The 18,317-nt window shown below is 48.7% G+C and overlaps 1 protein-coding gene across 1 annotated transcript; it reads left to right on the forward strand.

The window, feature by feature from the left end:
- The first annotated feature begins 256 nt into the window (after positions 1 to 256).
- PVRIG (PVR related immunoglobulin domain containing) lies at positions 257 to 2,499 on the forward strand. The gene is made up of 6 exons (XM_023655333.2): positions 257 to 317; positions 606 to 975; positions 1,060 to 1,410; positions 1,498 to 1,621; positions 1,712 to 1,769; positions 1,872 to 2,499. Exons 1-6 carry the CDS (start codon positions 282 to 284, stop codon positions 2,196 to 2,198), a joined length of 1,266 nt encoding a protein of 421 aa, XP_023511101.2. The 5' UTR covers positions 257 to 281; the 3' UTR covers positions 2,199 to 2,499.
- Positions 2,500 to 18,317: the final 15,818 nt, after the last annotated feature.

Consider the following 18,317-nt stretch of genomic DNA (forward strand, 5'->3'; position numbering starts at 1 on the left):
TGATACCACAGCATTTGGCTTGGTTTGCATTCTGTAAATCAACATAAACAGGGAAGCAATGGAGCCACACTTTGTGGAAAGAGACGGCTTGGGTCAGACAGGTGGCAAGAGGGACAGGTGGTCAGGATTTCCTGATGGGCTGGAGACGAGAAGAGTCGCGGATGCCCATGCCTTTGGCCTGAGGAGCTGAAAGCCGGTTGTCCTACCTGTGCTGGGGGAGGCTGCAGACGGGGCAAAGTTCAGTTTGGGGCGTGCTTGTGACGTTAGGCATCCAAGAGACGATGTTAAGCGGGGCAGCTGGCTGTGCGAGGCTGGAGGTCAGGAGGGAGGTCTGGGTTGGATTTAAATGTGGGACTGGCTGGCACATAGGCAGTGTGGAAGGCCACTTCAGGTGTCCCCAAGAGAGAAGTGAGGGGTCAGGCTCGGTTTGGCTCTTGGTAGTCTCCCTGCTGACTTGCCTGCTTACAGGTCTGGTCTTCCTCCTCCCAAGTTCCTCCACGTTCCCTGCCCCTTAGCTGGGCAAGGGCCAGGGGTCAGAGTCTTCTTCCTGAGGAGAAACCAGGCGCCCCTGGTTCTTCCCTCCCCCACCCCTCACCCCTTTCCAGGGCCTGGCCGGCTACCCACAGACGGCCCTGGGGAAGGAACCTCAGCCACCCGCCCTGCTCACCCTGAAGCACGGCATGGAGACAGGGAAACCTTGTCACTGTCACTTTAAGTCTCCTGAGGAAGGAGGTCCATCGCCCACTGCTCACCACACGGAGGTAAGTGAGAGAAGGAAGTGGGGCAGGGTGTGGAGAACACCCAGCCCGGCTGCTCCCCCGGCCTGCTCACACCTGCAGACTTCCTGCAATGAGACCGGAAACAGGTGCCGTCCCCACCATCACAGCCCCCAGAGCCTGGGCCAGAGGGGAGCCATGGACAGGCCCCGGGCCCTGCTCCTGCTCTTGGCGCTGCTGACACTCTGCGTCACTGCTGGTGAGTGGAGGCCAGAGAGACGCAGAGGCTGTGAGGGCGGGTGGAGACACAGGCCTGGGCTCTCCCTATGCCTGTATCCCACAGGGACCCCCAAGGTCTGGGTGCAAGTTCAGACGGAGGCCTCCAAGTCCCCGTCCTTCACTGTCCGCTGTGGATTCCTGGGATCTGGCTCCATCTCCCTGGTGACTGTGAGCTGCGGGAAGCCCGATGGTGCCGAAGGGGCCAGCCTGGCTGTGCTGCACCCGGAATTCGGCACCGAGCTGAAGGCCCCAGCCCGCCAGGCCCACTGGGAAACCAAAACCAGCATCTCCCTCACCCTGGAAGGGTCTGAGGGGAGAAGCCCCAGTCCGAACACCACCTTCTGCTGCAAGTTTGTTTCCTTCCCCGAGGGCTCCCAGGCGGCCTGTGGGAACCCCTCCCTCAGCACAGACCAAGGTGGGGCTGGCGAGGGGAGGGCGCCCGGGGAGGGCAGGGAGGGCCTCCCAGCACCGGGCGCCGTCTGGTGCGTCTCTCTGTGTGCAGGGCTCTCTGCCTCCACTCCAGCCCCCGTCGTGCGGGCCGACCTGGCTGGGATCTGGGGAGTCTCGGGGGTCCTCCTCTTTGGCTGCTTCTACCTCCTCCACCTCCTGCGCCGGCAGAGGCACTGGTGAGACCCCGCCCCTGTGGCCCCGTCTCAACCCCCACTGCACGGGGCTGGCCATGTGCTTTGCCCCTCACCCTCCTAACTCTCTCCAAGGTCTGTCATGAAGCTTCAGCCACCCCTCAGCAGCCCCCAGACACAGATGCCAGCAAGGGTGAGGACGAGGGGATCACTTTGGAGCTGGAATGGGGTGGGCTGCAGCTAGAGGGCCAGGGGGTGGAGCCTCACTGGGGCCTCCTTCCCATCACCCCTGCAGGCGGCCGGCCCAGCCTCCCTGGCCTCTCTCCACATCCCCTATGCCACGGTCAACACCAGCTACTTCTGCCCAGCAACTCTGGACACCGTCCTCCCGCCCCAGCCGCTGTCAAGGTGGGCGCAGCTCCCCACCCACAGGACACGCCAACCCCAGGCACCTGCCCCCTGGGCATCCCTGCCAGCCTCTGCTCGCAGCAGTTTCATCTCCGTTGAGAATGGACTCTATACTCAGGCAGGAGAGAGGCCTCCCCATGCAGGCCCCAACCTTACCCCTTTCCCTGACCCTCTGGGGCCCAGAGCCGTGGAGGGTCGTTTAGGAGTTCGATGAGAGGGACCCCAAGTCCACTCAGCCTTCCTCCCCTCCCAGGCCTCTGGGACCCCCTCTGTTGGGTGTCTGCATCCTGGGCGCCACCACCTTTGCACATCTGGTTTTATTCTTAGGCCTCCAGTAAGTGTCTCCACACATGCCTGGGCAGGGCGCACTTGTTGCGGATGTGGTCAGCGTGTGTGGGCACACGTGTGTGTATGTGAGGTGACAAACCCCATCCCAGGTGGTTTCCTGTTCTCAAGTCCCCAACTCTCCCAAGTGATGTCATAACTAAGTCAACAAAATGGTTTCTCTGACCGGAGCCTTGCCTGGGCCTTTTCTTTCTTGGGGGGTAAAGAGGTTAGAGGCAGTTACAACCCCTGGGAGACAGGGGTCAGGTTAGAAGTGGAGGAAGACAGGGCCTCAGCCTGGGAGATGCCTCCCCTGCCCACCCCCGGACAGGGGGTGATCCTGGGGCTGGGGTGGCAGTGTCGGGCAGGGGGACTCCTGGCCCTGCAGACCTTGCTGAGGGACACCAGGTGGGAAGACAGGATTGGGGGTCTGGTGGCCCCCAGGCAGGATGGTCCATACTCAAATCCCACCACGTCCTAGGAGAGCAGAAGGAGTTTCTGGGGCTTCAACCTGAGAAAAGTCCCTGTCGTCTGACTTGGTGTCCCTGTGACAGGGGCTCCCTGATGGCCTGGGGATGGGGCCCTCCTGTCTTCCCTCCACGTCCCAAATCTGCCCACGGTGCCTTCCTCGGGCTCCTCTCCTATCACGAGGACACCAGGACTACTCCCCACTGGCCATTCGGGGGGCAGGCAGAGGCCCGCTCAGACAGCAGCTGAACGCAGGCTCCCCTCCCCACTAACCTTCCCATCTGGGAGCCAGCCCGCTTTCAGCAAACAGGCCTGCAGCCTGGGCCTCATCGCGCCTTTGCCATGTGAGATAGCTCGGCGAGAGAGCTCTGTAAGCTGCCAGGCTCCACAGGAACGTGGCGGGTTCCAGGTGGCAGAGGGCAGGCAGGAGCCAGGCTAAGGTAGCAACCCCAACCAGGCTGAATACTAGTGGGGGGGTACACCTGCCACTCAGCCCCTTCCTCCATCCTGCGTATGGGAAATCCCAAGCCATGCCACCTGCCAAGCCAGGAACCACCCCTCTGCCTGGCTCAGGGAGGGCCTGCCCAGAGGCTGTGTCCAACCACAGAATCTTCTGGAAACCCAGCTTACTATTGCAGGCATGCTCAGATGTGGCCTTCCTAGGACCCATCGCCATCCAGCCACCAGCTCTACACTGCACTGGGGAGAGGGGGGACCAGGGAGGGTGACGGGGTGGTTAAGGGGTCATTGGGCCTGCCAGGGGTCAGCCTCTGTGAAGCCCTCAGCACTGGCCTAGTCGGCTCAGTGGTCCCTGCAGGGCTGGGGGCTCAAGGGAGAGAGGAGGGGGTGCTGCAGAGGTCCCTGAGGAGGGTCAGGGGCCCAGTAGTCTTGGGACCATGTCTGGACCAGGGACAGTGGTGTGGGGTCAATGGGGCTTGCAGGGTCTCAGGGGAGGCCTTGGCGCCAGGCTCCCCGGGAAGCCTTACTTCTCTAGAAGGGAAGGGTCATGAGACAAGGGAGGTAGGGAGCTCTGAGGGCCCCAGGGCCCCAGCCCGCCTCCCAGCAAGGCCACTTGCCATCGTGGAGTCAGGGGAGGGCCTCCCGGCCTGAGCCTTCCACAAGCTCAGGAAGCCGCAACCCAGCCTGGTTCCTGTGCTACGTGAAACCAAAAACCTCGGGACAGGGGCAGGCTACACAGCCAGCCTGCTCCCCCCTGTCCAGCCCCAAGTGCCCGAACCAGCCATCCTGAAGGGACCAGCTGAGAATGCTGAGCTGTGGCGCGCACTGCAGGGACATGGCTGGACGCAGCCCTGGAGATCAGCGGTCCAGGACCCTTCTCAGAGCCCGGTCTCGGAGATCATGCTCTAGGTGGAAGAGCTGGGCGGCAGAGGTGTCTTAGGGGGAGGGAGAGGGGGCCGCTGCCAGCAGCTTGTGCCAGCACACACGCGCCGCCCAGCGGCCTCGCTGGGGCGGTGCGGACAGACCCTCCGGAGCCGGCCGGGCGGGAGGCCAGGCGCGCGAGGACCACCAGCCGGCGCTCCGCGGGGGCCGCTCTTCGGAGGCGCGCAGGGAGCTATGGGCGCCAGCAGGTGGCGCCGCTGACACCCTCTGCCGAGGGGCCCGAAGGCGCGGCTGCCTCCGGGCCTCCCTGGAAGTTCCTCAGCAGGAGACGCCAGCTCCGCAGAGAGGAGAGCATCCTCGGAGGCGCTGCAGGGGTTGCAGGAGGAAGACAGACCTGTGTCCCGCTCGCGTCCGCGACCCCCACCTGCTCCATACCCGGTCCCGCAACCCTGCCCTCGCCCACAGCAGCTGGCCCAGCAGCCCACTCCGGAGCCTGGGACCCAAGTTCGCCCCTCCCCAGATGGCCCTCAGGACCCCGCCACCCCACCGGCACCCCCACCCCCGTGAATACCTCCACCCGCGGTCAGCTGCTGCTGCTTTCCCCAACCTCACCCCACTGCAGTTCAGCAGTGCGTCCCCAGCACCCGACCACCCGACCGTCTGCGTCTGCCCCTGGGTGACCCTGGGCCCCTCCTCCGCAGTCCAGCCCACACCCACACTCAGGCCTTTTCTGTTAAGGACTAGAAGTTTGCATTTCCCTAGACCCTCAGGTAGTGAACCAGAAGAAAGGGAACTGCCTTGAAGAGGGAGGGAGTGGGGATTGATTTTTCAGCCATGGCTTTAAAGAAAAGAATGAAAAATATCTCCCCCGAGCATCCACACTCTCAAGGGTTTACGCCAGAATTCATAGTGCCTGTGAAGCTTCAAAACTACAAAGCCAATCACGTCGTCTAAAGTGACCCTCGAGGGGTAGTACACCTACACCCGGCGGATGTAAACACAGATCCCCCCTAGAAGAAGCCACTTACACCCAGACCTCAAAGAATCCCCACAGATTAGGTTCCAAGTAAGAAGAAATCTCAATTTAAAAAAAAAAAAAATCATCAAGGGGACTGCCCTGTGGCCTAGTGGTTAAGTTCACATGCTCCACTTTGCTGGCCTGGGTTTGCAGGTTCGGATCCCCAGTGCAGACCTACACCACTCCTCAGTCATGCTGTGGTGGCCACCCACATACAAAATAGATTAAGATTGCCACAGATGTTAGCTCAGGGCGAATCTTCCTCAGCAAAAAAAAAAAAAAAAAAAAATATCATCAAACACAGCAAAACAAGTGATCATGAGCAAGAGGACTGCAGAAACAATTAACTGCAGAACTAGACCCTCAAGGACTGCTAGTAGAATTACCTCACAGGGGTCATAAAATAATATGTTTAAAGAAAGAAAAGATATTGGAAATATGAAACAAGAGCATGTAAAAGTGATCAGGCGGAAAAAAAAAACCCACAGACAGAAACTCTAGTAATGTAATATATAAATACTGAAATAAAAAACTAAATGGATAAATTAAACAACAAGTTAGAAACAACTGGAGATAGGTCCAAAGATATTGTCAGAGTGCAGCATGGACACACAGAGAATAAAAATATGAAGAAAAGTCAGGCGTAAAAGGCAAGAGTAAGAAAGTCTGACATGTCGAATGATATGACTTTAGAAAGAGAGACTAGAGAAACTGGGAAATAAGAAGTATTTGAAGAGACAATGGCTAAGAATTTTCCGGTACTGATTCAAGAAGCCCAATAAATTCTAAGCGTAATAAATAAAAAGAAGTCCACACCAGAAACATTCTAGTAAAACTGTAAAATACCAAAGACAAAAAGAAGACATTAATAGCAGGCAAAATAAAAAAAAAAAATAGTATCTACAGAATAGTAGCAAACAGACAGAGGTAACTTCTCAACGGAATCCAAACAACCATGCCATGTTATCTTGGAATTGTGAAGAAAAAACAATGTCGACCTAGAATTACATGCCCGGATAAATTATTTTCTAGAACCCTAGCAAAATAAAGACATTTTCAGGCAAAATAAAAGTAACAGAAAGAAGTAAGGTCTGAGGTGCAAAAGGGAATGGTGAGGAAAAAGAAGTCAGCATGTAGGTAAATCAAAGCAAATATTGAGCTTATAAAACAGTAATAACAATGCCTAACCTGTGGGGTTTAAAAGATCAAGGTAGGAGTGCTAGTTCTGGTTAAGATGGAGGAAACGCACCCCACCCTATCTCTCCAATGATTGCAACTAAACCCTGGACAGAATCCATCACGCAGTTACTGGGGGACTCTGAGAAGTAAATCATAGCAGACAGATTGGAGAGAGAATTCAAAACTCAAGGAAAGATATGGCAGTGAGTTTAAGGTTTTGTTTTTTATCCTCCCGTATCTCCTAGCTCAGACTCAGAGCATCCTGAATCCCAGAACTGCATAGCAGGCACGGGAAGAAGCAGCTCCAAGAGAAAGCTCCTTTTTCTGCTCGGAGGACTAGGACAGAGTAAGTAGAGGGGAAACCCTGGTTTTTGTTTTTGTTTTGTTTTTTTGGTGAGGGAGATTGGGCCTGAGATCACATCCATTGCCAATCTTCCTCTTTTTGCTTGAGGAAGATTGGCCCTGTGCTAACATCTGTGCCAATCTTTCCTCTACTTTGTATGTGGGTTGCCACCACAGCATGGCTTGATGAGTGGTGCAGGTCCACGCCAAGGATTTGAACCTGTGAACCCGGGCCGCTGAAGCAGAGAGTGCCAAACTCAATCACTATACCACTGGGCCAGCCCCCCTGGTTTTATTTTTAATCCCACCCAACAGTGCTCTGAGGCAAGACCCTATCCCAAAGATGCCCTTTCATGGCTGTAGTAGCAATATAGCAACAACAGCAGACATGCCCACACTGACAGAGAAAGTAGGAGAGAGAAAAACATCCCTCTCTCTGACCATAGAAACTGGCAAAGGGAGCCCTTGTAGTCAAAAGAGTGCGGGGAGGATTCCCTGCTTTTTTCTCTCCCTTTCCTCCCACTGCTTCCCCCGAGGGGCAGATGCAGTCACAGGAAGTGTATCACAAGAAGCGCATGAGGAAACTAAGACTTTGGCTTTCTGTCTTCAAAAGGAGGAAGCTTGAGAAAGGGATTCCGTAAGCTGCATATGAAGTCCCAAGCCCACCTCCAAGATACACATACATGGAACTGAGCCATGAAGACATATCAAAGACTCTGAGAACTACGCTGTGATGTAAGTCCCCACCCGGGTCTCAGAATGGCCCAAGGGCAGTGGAGGCGGCTGGAGGAGTGGAAGGGGGTGGGATGCATTCCCAGGACACATCCAAACACCACAGCCAAGCTTTTGAAAATGAAAATGGCAGTGGAGCCACAGCACACAGAAAGCACATTGGGACCGTGCTCTGAACTTTGTCAGCTCAACTGTCTGCCAAAACAGAGAAATCCACATCCTCCAAAGGGTTTTAATAAGACCCAGCATCTCATAGAATAATTCTTAAAATGTCCAGGATATAATCCAAAATTACTCAGTATACAAAGAAACAGGGAAATCTCGACAACCCTCAAGGTGAAAGACACTAACCCTAAAAAATGACACAACTGTCGGAATTGTTAGACAAAGACTTTAACACGGCTATTATGACCACGCTCTATGAAATAAGGTGAACAGTCTTGAAATGAATGGAAAGACAGACATTCTCAGCAGAAAATAAAAGCCACAAAAAAGAGCCAGATGGAAATTTTAAAAAGCTGACAAATATGATACCAGAAACAAAAAGTTAATTAGAAGAGTTCAATAGCAGAATGGAGATGAGAGAGGAAAGAATCAGTAAACTTAAAAATAGACCAAAAGAAATTATACAACCTGAGCAGCCAGGAAAAATAAGATTTAAAAAATGACCAGAGCCTTAGAAACTCTGTTTCCATGGGACAATATAAAGAGGTCTAACATATGTGCCATTGGAGTTCTGTAAGAAGAGGAGATAGAGATCAATGCAGAAATAAATATTTGAACAAACAACGGCTGAACACTTCTCAGATGTGATCAAAGACATAAATTTAAAGATTTAAGAAGTTCAGTGAACCCTAGATAGAATAACTCAAGGAAAACCATGTCCAGAGAGATCATAATCAAACTCCTAAAAACTAAAGATAAAGAAAGAAATCTTAAAAGCAGCCGGAGGATAACAAAACATTACATACAGGGGGAAAATAATTCAAAAGACTGCAGATTTCTCATCAGAAACGGTGGAGGGCAGAAGATAGCAGAACTACATGTTTAAAGGGTTGAAAGAAAAGAACTGTCAACCCAGGATTCTATACCCAGAGAAAACATCCTTCAGTAATAACAGCTAAATATATTCTCCAGTGAAAGAAAACCAACTGAATTCATAGCCAGCACACCTGCTCTAAAAGAAATGCTGAAGAAGTTCTTCACAGGGAAACTCGGAACCTCAGGAAGGTAGGGTGAACAACAGAAACAGTAATTATCCCAGGGAGTATAAGAGATTATTTTTCTCCTTTTAAATTCTTTGAAATATATGTAACTGTTGAAAGAAAAATTATAACGTTATCCAGTGGGATTTTTTCTGATTGTAGACTTAAGACCTATGACAATTACAACATGAAAGGGCAGTTAAAGGCATGTATATGGTTGAAAGGTTTCTTCATTTCACTTCAAGTGGTAAAATATTAATTCTAACTAGACCATGAAAAATGAAGTATATATATACACACATATATATTATAATCCCCAGAGCAATAAGTAAAAAACTACACAAGTTCTCATCAATAAATGGTGCTGGGACAACTGGATATCCACATGCAAAGAAAGAAGTTTCTGCTTGTGGTAATGGAAAAGTTTTGTAAATAGATAGTGGTGATGGTTGTACGACACTGTGAATGTAAGTCACAACACTGAATTGTGCACTAAAGGATGGTTAAAATGGAAATTTTTATGTTACGTATATTTTACCACATTTAAAAAATTACTAATGTAATATATCAAAACTCAGTAAACTGTACACTTTAAATGAGTGAATTGTGTGGTATGTGAATTACAGCTCAATAAAGCCATTTTATGTTAAAATGGGACCAAAAAATTTTAACCGGACGTACTTGGAAATGAAGAGACACACGCTTAGATAACTCTTGAATCAAAAAGAAGTTAAAAGGGAAATAAACCACTTAGAAAGCAGCAAGAAGGAAAACATGACCTACCACAACCTGGGGACACAAGGAGAACTGTACGCAGAGAAAAGTGTCCTGTCTTAAAGGCAATCATTTTTAAAGTAGAAGGATGAAAAATGAAATGAATACAGAATGAAAAATAAAGTGTGGAGATTTGGCAGACTGTTACATATGCCTCAAAACCTGGAGCTGTTTCCTACCAGACACACAAAAGTATGGGCTCCTATATACGTGTTTTCGAGTATTTTTAATGGTTAATGGTTTTAACAGAACATTAAGTAGCTGATAAAATATTGAAAAATTGAAAAGGAAGTCTGTTAAAATTCACACTATTTTAGCTTAAATATTTTATTTATACCCAAACCAGAATTTATTATAAATTTACCTTCCCGGTTTTAATGGAAGCAAACTCAGCAATAATACTTTTAAAATCTGCTAGGTTTATGGCACCCCCTTAAATCTTCCGTCTGAGCGGAGTGCCTCATTGCCTAACCCTAATCCTGGTCCCACAAGTAAATGCACTTCCTGGCCTCTCTGGGACAGGTGGGGGTCAGACAACTGATTTCTGGCCAGCGTCGTGTGGGAGGAAGTGAAATCATCACCTCCAGAGGAAGTGCTGTAAGACATCTTGTGCAATCTTCCACACTCTGTCTCCTCGTTTGCCAGATGAATGGAGAGGACCCTTAGGAACTAGAGGAGGTGAAGCTGTGGGAGGGAAGAGCCCGGGTCCCCGAATCACCGACTGGAGGAGAGATGCCCAGGAAGCCTTTGACCAGGAACATCCACGCTGGAATGCTATATGGTCCAGGACTGAACTTTCACTGTGTTAAACCACAGGCATTAGGGTTTATTTTTAACAGCACAAGTAGGATTTACTTCATCCCGTGCACCTCAGGTCTGAGAATGAAAACTCATAAGATACAATTTCTTTTATGGACTAGAAACCCCTTTTCTTCCTGTCCACATTTTCCAATCTGCCTTGTGGCTCTGCTCTCCTGTAGCAGGCGTTCCAGCAATAAATAGAACAACGAGCTGTGGAGCACTTCTCCCCTTATACCCACCACACGTCTGCCAACAGCGCACTCATACTCCGCGTGCCTTTGTCCAGTCATGAAGCAGGGCAGGTTCCGGTCGGAAGCAGATGGCTCTCTCAGATGAAGGCAATTGGAAGAGAGCTTAAGAACGGGAGTACTTATAGAGGAAGGAGTGGCCAGGGGGCAGGAATACTGTAAGGGACAGAGTGGTGGCCCAAGGCCAGTCCAGCAAGTCTGCAGTTACAACTCCAGGTCACAGTCCAGAGAGGAAGAGGGGGAGGGGCAGCGGGGAGGGAGCGCGCTCCATGCAGAGAGGGCTGCTTGACGAGGGGGGGGGGGGGGGGGGGGCTGCGACCAGCACCGCCCCTAGAATCAGGCAAGAAGGACCCTACCCTGGTCTCAGGTTCTAGAAGGTCTTGGACATAAATACACAAGTGGATTTATAAAAGACATGTAGACATCTGGGTCACCCGGAATCCGGCACCCAGTGCTGGCCCAGGGAAACCTGTCACCTATAAGGAAGGATCTCATGACTGACACCCTTCAATACCCAGAGAAGTGCTTCTCCCCACAGATGCCCCATGTCCTGACACAAAGGGCACCGGACCCAAATGCTGTAAGGGTCTGGGGGTTGTGCCCTCGCTGACACAGAAGACTATCTGCATGGGCCTGTGTGAAGGAAGCAAGCAGAGGAGGTGCATGTGTAACAGAAAGGACGAATTAATTAACTTGTGAAATCTTTTTCTCAGATAACTTGAATGCAACAGGTTTTGCATAACAAATAATTGTCTCCAGGTTGAGTCAAACGTCCACTTTCTTCTCTTCATGTTCCAATTCAGAGTTCCAGAGACACTCACAAATTAGCATCCTGTGCGTAACAGTTGCAAACGGCAATTGCAGAACTTTAAAGAATTCTTATTTATAATATTATAAACCAATGTTACCTCAATTAAAAATGAGTAAAAATAAATAATTCTTATCACATATCTATATACATGCAAATGTGTGTATATATATACATTGTATATGCATATAGCATACAGATGGGTTTGACATATGCATGAAGCAAGCGACCGATGTTGCCTTAAAAAGTGGTTAAAATTGGGGCCAGCCCCGTGGCCTAGTGGTGAAGTGGTTAACATTTTGTAATATCTCCTGCAATACTGATAACTTCTGATGTGTGACCCCGCCGCGACACATGTTGTGTAAAAGGCACGACGTTCCCAAATCTAAGGATTCCTTTAAGAATAGAATTGACAATTCCAGTTGTTGCTGCCTCAACAAAGAGAAGTTTCTCCAAATGGAAATTAATAAAATAGAACTACCTCAGAACTACAGTGATTCAAGAAAGCTTGTCTAATTTGGCATTACGGTCAATAGAAAACAAGTTATATGAAAATATTGATTATAACAGCATATTTAGTGATTTTACTGAGTGAAGGTAAACAAATAAATTTTACAAAATGAATATGTAATAATTTAAGAACTCCGTATGTCTTTAAAAGTCCTGCAAATATCACCAGCCCATTAGCAGAACACCCAGGCTCCTGCAACAATAATGAAATACAGTGGTCTTTGTTTTGCTTTCATTTGTATAGAAACGTATATTTCTCAGTTCTGTATCATGAAGGTATATGCCTCAGAACAGACAGATAGAGAACCTCTTATTTAGAAGATTTTGAGCTTGATTGATAAGTTTTAAATATTTTGACATAAGGCATATGGGCCTCTGGAGACCCTGCTCTGGCCTGGGCCCCACAGGTAGGGGAGGCCTACTGTCGGAAAGGAAGGTGGCGGCCCGCAGTGACCCTGACCACAACCCTGCAGGGCACGCCCAGGCAGGGGACAAGGAGATACACCCTCGGCCACCTCCCCCCTCAACCTCCCTCTGATGAGGATCCTGCTGGCTCCCATTGTCTGAGTGCAACCGAGAGTCAGTCTATGAGCCCCAGTAAGAGCAGGGGGGAACAAGCGTGCAGGGTGGAGGTGGGAGGGAAAATGGGCTACGTCTATCACATCAGGGCCAGCAATGTCATCCTGGGTCCACCAGGGGGCCTTGTATCCTGTTTGGCTATAGGAAGCACAACACTGAGTCATACCCAGTGATTTTGGTATCTTCTCCAGCTTTAGAAACAAATCTGTACTGAAGAACATTGCTTTTTCTTGTACCCAAAAATTAACTTTCCACAGAGACCACAATTTGATAGAGTCCTGTGACAGGTTATGTACTGGGGACAAGAATGGCAGGGGTGCTAACTTCCAGTTTGCTGACATCAGCCCTGGACTTCAGGGAAGACTTTGTCCTCACTCACTCGTCTCAGCAGACACAACCTCCCTCCCTCCGTCCTCTCCGGGTCTCAATCACTGTCACCTGCATGATGTTGTCTGCATTTCAGTGTTAACTATTTTCATCACGATTTTTATGTCCCCTTCAGTGTACCGCCCTAGAGCCCTTGGTCCACTTTTGTGAACTGGGAGTATAGTGAAGCCCGGTCGTAACACTAAGAAGTAGACATGGGAGTGAGTGATGCATCTACAAGCCAAGGGACACCGAGGAGAGCTGGGGCCACCAGAAGCCAGAAGAGGCAGGGAGGATCCTCCCCGAGAGCCTTCAGAGGGAGCACGGCCCTGCTGACACCTCGATTCTGGACTTCTGGGCTCCAGAATTATGAGGGAACAAACTTCCGTTGTTTTAAACCAAAAATAAATACCATGGGCCAGTGACACACAATGGCTTGAAGTTCTGTGGGCTGAGATGAGCTCACCTTCAGCTCAGATGAGATCGATTTGCCAGTTCAGGCCCCATAAGCACATGCTCAGCCTTTCAGAGTGAAAGCTGACTAAAAACATATTACAAAAAAAGAAAAGAAAAGCCAGCCCTGATGGCCTAGCCGTTGAAGTTCAGCACACTCCACTTCGGCAGCCCGGGTTCGGTTCCTGGGCACAGAACCACACCACTGGTCTGTCACTAGCCATGCTGTGGTGGCGGCTCACTTAGAAGAACTAGAAGGATTTACAACTATGTACTGGGGCAGGGAAAGGGAAGGGAAAAAAAAGAGGAAGATTGGCAACAGATGTTAGCTCATCACCAATCTTTCCCAGAAGAGAAAAAGAAAAACGAGGATTTGTGTGTCAATAATAATTCATCTTAAATTTGAATTTTGTGAAATGCACAAAGACAAAATCATTCCATGGCTTTTTCTTCTATATTTGTCAACCTACCTGGGGACCACTTGGGAGAACCCACGGACAGTGGTGTGCCGGAGCCAACTGTTAAATTTTGGCATACATTGTCAGTCAGTTGGTACACAACAGGGAAAATGTACTTAATGCCCCTAAACTGTACACTTAAAAATGGTTAAAGTGGTGAATTTAATGTTGTGAATATTTTACCACCATAAAAAATGTTTTTAATCAAGAAAAAATTAAATAATATAAGCTTACAATCAAATAAAGCATATAAAAAAATGAAGGAAACTCATCACGGCCTACATATTTTTCCACGTCTCACTATCATCTGTGACTTGAGGTTGTCATGCTCTTGTGTCTGTGCAGTGGGAACACTAGACAATGGCGCATGCTGCACATTTCTGCCAACTCCACATTCAGCGACTTCACACTGGTAGTTACGTTAGTCTGCTCAGCAGCCATGACAGAAGACCACAGACCGAGTGAGTTAAACAGCGGAAATTTATTTCTCACAGTTCTAGAGGATGGGAAGTCCAAGATTAAGGTGCCAGCAGAGTAGTTTCATTCTGAGAACTCTTCTCTACGCTTGTAGGCGGCTGCCATCATCTCACTCTGTGTTCACATGGCCGTGTTCAGTGCATGTGGTTGGACAAGGAGAGAGCAGCACTTTGAGTCACTTCTTATATGGACACTAATCCTGTTAGATCAGCCCCACCCATGGCCTCGTTTAACCTTAATTATTTCTTTAGAGGCCCCACCTCCAAATGAAGCGGCACTGGGGGTCAGGGCTTCAACATGTGAATTTGGGGGGGACACAACATTCAGTCCATACAGGAGTTCTATCACTATTGTGGGAGTATTTACACCATGGAAACTGGCAGATGCTACAAATCAGGGCTTCTTTCTGGAGAGCTGTTTGTTGGACATTTACCAGCACACCACTGCTCTGAGCGAAAGGGAGACAGAGGTCTCCTGTTTCCATTCTTTGTGAGTATCCTTTCTCTTCTCCCAGCTGGGAGCTCAGCAAGGTCAGGGGTCAGCCTTCCTACCCAGTTCCCAGGCCTCTGCTCTCATCCTCTAGAAGCTCAGTTGGCATTTGTCAGATGGATCAGGAGCTGAAAGGCAGCCTGGTGGCATGAGAAGGAGGCTGACAGGTGAGGAGGTCTCACTTACATGAGAAATGAAACTTGTGAAGATGACAGAGGCACAAACCACAGATGGCAGGCACTGGAGTCAGACTGCTGGGGAAATGACTTCCCTCCCCAGAGCCTCAGTCCTCTCGTCTGTAAAGGAAGGATAATGACAGTACTCCCTGAGAGGGTCTGAGTGAGGACAGAATGAGGTGACACAGAAAACACTGCCCATGGCCTGGAAAGCTACATGCATCACCTTCACCTGATACGCATCCTTTAAGGGCCTCTCCGTTCTTTCTTTCCACACATATTCAGTCAGCACTGACTGCCCCACGCACTATGCCAGGTGACAAGGACACAAAGCTCCATGAGCCAGTGCCCCAGTCAGTCCTCAAGCATCGCCCTGTGCAGCAAGAAGACAACACAGAAAAGGGGACACTTCATTGTTAATGTGACCTAGAGGATTGCTGACTATTGTCACTGCACGGGGAAGTGGTCAGGAGCACAGGCTCTGGGCTCAGACCCAACACCACTGCAGACATTTACTGGCAATGTGAACTCAGTCAAGACTGATAATTTCACTTTCGACCTCAGCTTCCTCTTGTGTAAAGGAGAACCATAATAGACCCTGCGTAACTCCTGGGCTTGTTGGGAGAGTTAAGTGCTATTTTAAAATACACCATGGATTTGTTTTAATCGAGTATGGTAAGACACACAGACACAGAAATGACTGTCATGAAGGAAGGAGTTTATACTCACAGATCCCTGGAAACAGGAGTTGCAGCACTCCATGCAGGGCCCTGTGGGGAGGCACCAGGATCAGGCAGAGACAGTGAGGGGAAATGTGGCAGGAGACTTTCTTATAGTTTCCATGGGAAAGGCAAGGCGAGGCTGAGTAGCAGGTTTAGGATTAACTAGTTAGAATAATTTCTGTGGGTTCTGGGGATTAGGAGCTGTCCCTGGCCCTGGGGTGAACAGGGCGAAGGAATATTGCCCTCTTGTGGCATAAGAGCCCAATAGAGGAGGTGTTTCTCATGTGGGCTCTGGATGGATTGGTCTGCATAGGAAAGGCATGCTCCTGGGCAAGTAGCTTGCTATCTCTAAGAATTCACTAGCTCTGGGAGGGGTGGTCTCTGCCTGGTCGCTGAGGCCCCAGATGTCAGAGCATCAAGAATCAGCAAGTAAGAGGACACAGTTAATACAATTGCAAAGCACCCAGTGCACAGAATTCGGAGATGTCATCCCCGCCTATTTCAACATTAACTTTGTGAGGCCCGAGCCTCCCTCTACTTGTTTCACACGAGGGTCCTCCCTTCCCAGCTGGACTCTGATTCCTGGAGGGCCCGCTGCCTGCCTGCGCCCAACCAGGGGCAGGAGAAATCCTCTCTGGGCCCCTCCTCCAGGTGGAAAACGGGAGGAAGTAAACAGTGCTGATGTCAGCAGAGGCACACAGACGGCCCACTTGTCTTCTTTCTGTGCCTCAGGTGGACTGCCTCATCTCAGGGGCCACACTCACATCCCTCCTGCCATTGTTTCCCCAGGCCTTGATAAGTGGCCTTCTGAATGAAGCACTGATGAACCACTCTCTCTAGGAAGGGCTGTGTGAGGAGAGGGGAAAGGAGAGAGGTTAAACTGTCGAGGGTGGGAGCAGTCATTTGGATAAGCACCAACCTCACAAAGCCGACAGATCTGAGTGTAACCCAAACTCTAGACCAGCCCAGTGGAGGGAACCGGAGTGAGTGAGGTGGCCTCTCTGAGCCTCAGTCTCTTCCTCTCTCAGGTGGGAATAAAATTCCTTCTTCTCACAGTGTTGCTGTGAAAAGTAAAGGTAACACACAAGGCAGGTCCTCAGTCAATGTCAGTGTCCTTGCCCCAGGGCAGTGGTCCTCAAACCTCAGCAGGTTGAGGTGGAGCCTGAGGATTTGCATTTCCCTCAAGTTCCCAGGTGATGCTGACTGTTGGTCAAAACCGTGATACTGGTGAGTGGTCTGACTAGGTCACATGGTAGGTGTGGGTTTCAGTTTGGAAGGAATGGCCAAAGTAGTTGTACTGTTTCACAGTCCCACCAGCAGTGTATGAGAGTTCCAGTTGCTGCACATCCTTGTCAGCAGTTGGTATTGTCGGTCTTTGAATGTTAGCCACTTAATAGATGGATGATGGTATCTCATTGTGGTTTTCATTTGCATTTCCCTAGTGACTAATGATGTTACACGTCTTTTCACGTGCTTATTGGTTACCCATATATCTTCTTTGATGAAGTATCTATTCAAATCTTTTGCTCATTTTTAAAATTGAGCTTTTGTTTTATCAAATTTTGAGAGTTCTTTGTACATTCTGAATACAAGTCCTTTGTCAGTAATGTGATCTGAAAATCTTATTTCCAAGGTAGAACTTGTCTTTTCATTTTCTGGATAGTAGCTTTTGAAGAACAGAAGTTGATTTTAATGAATATCAAATTATCAGTATTTTCTTTAAGGGATCATGCTTTTGGTGTTGAAGAAATCTCCGCCTAACCCAAGGTCACAAAGATTTTCTCCTATGTCTTGAGTTTTGTAGTTTCAGGACTTAAATTTAGGCCTACGATTCATTTGGGTTAGTTTTTGTACATAAAGCAAAGTATGACGTTAATTTTTTGGTATATAAATGTCCAATTGTTCTACCACCATTTGTTTGAAAGACTATCCTTTCTCCGCTGAATTGTTTTTGCATTTTTGTTGGAAATTAATTGACCATATATGTATGGGTCTACTTCTGTACTCTCTGTTCTGTTCCATTGATCTATGTGTCTATCTTGATGCCAGTACATCAGTAGCTTTACAATAAGTCCTGAGGTCAAATAGTGCAAATCTTCCAAATTTGTTCTTCAATTTCAAAGTTTTTTGGCTATTCTAGGTACTTTGACTTTCTATAGGAATTTTAGAATTGGCTCATCAATATCTAAAAAAGGCCTACTGGGATTTTGATTGAGATTGTATTGAATTTACATATTAATTCTGAGAGAATTGACATCTTACCAGTATTGAGTTGGCTCATGTATGAAATCTCCATTTATTAGTCTTCTTTAATTTCTCTCAGCAATGTTTTGTAGTTTTTAGTGTTCAGATCTTGCACATCTGACATATTTATTCCTAAGTATTTCATTTTTTTGATGCTGTTATAAATTTTATTGTTTTCATTTCGATTTCTAATTCTTTGTTGTTAGTAAATAGGAATACAATTGATTTTTGTATACTGATCTTGTATCCTGCAACCTTGCTTAACTCACTTAAAGTTCCAGCGGCATTTTGTAGATTCCACTGGGTCTTGTACATAAACAATCTAGTCATCTGTGCAGAAAGACAGTTTTTACTTCTTCCTTTCCAATCTGGATGCCCTTTGTCTCAATTGTTGCATGTGAGATTTTAATTTATAGAGGTGACTGAGTGACGACACAGAAAGGCTAATGCCATTGAAAGGTTTTTATTGCCTACATTGCCCAAGGGGAGAGGTCATTCCACACCATACACGGCCACCTGCCACACATCCAAATACATAAATACAGGGGACAGAAGTAAGAAAGGGGAGACAACATAGGCCACAGTCTTTCTTGTGTTTTATGCTGGAAAGGCAAGGAGA

This window comes from Equus caballus, chromosome 13, assembly GCF_041296265.1.
Source record: "Equus caballus isolate H_3958 breed thoroughbred chromosome 13, TB-T2T, whole genome shotgun sequence".
NCBI lineage: Eukaryota > Metazoa > Chordata > Mammalia > Perissodactyla > Equidae > Equus > Equus caballus.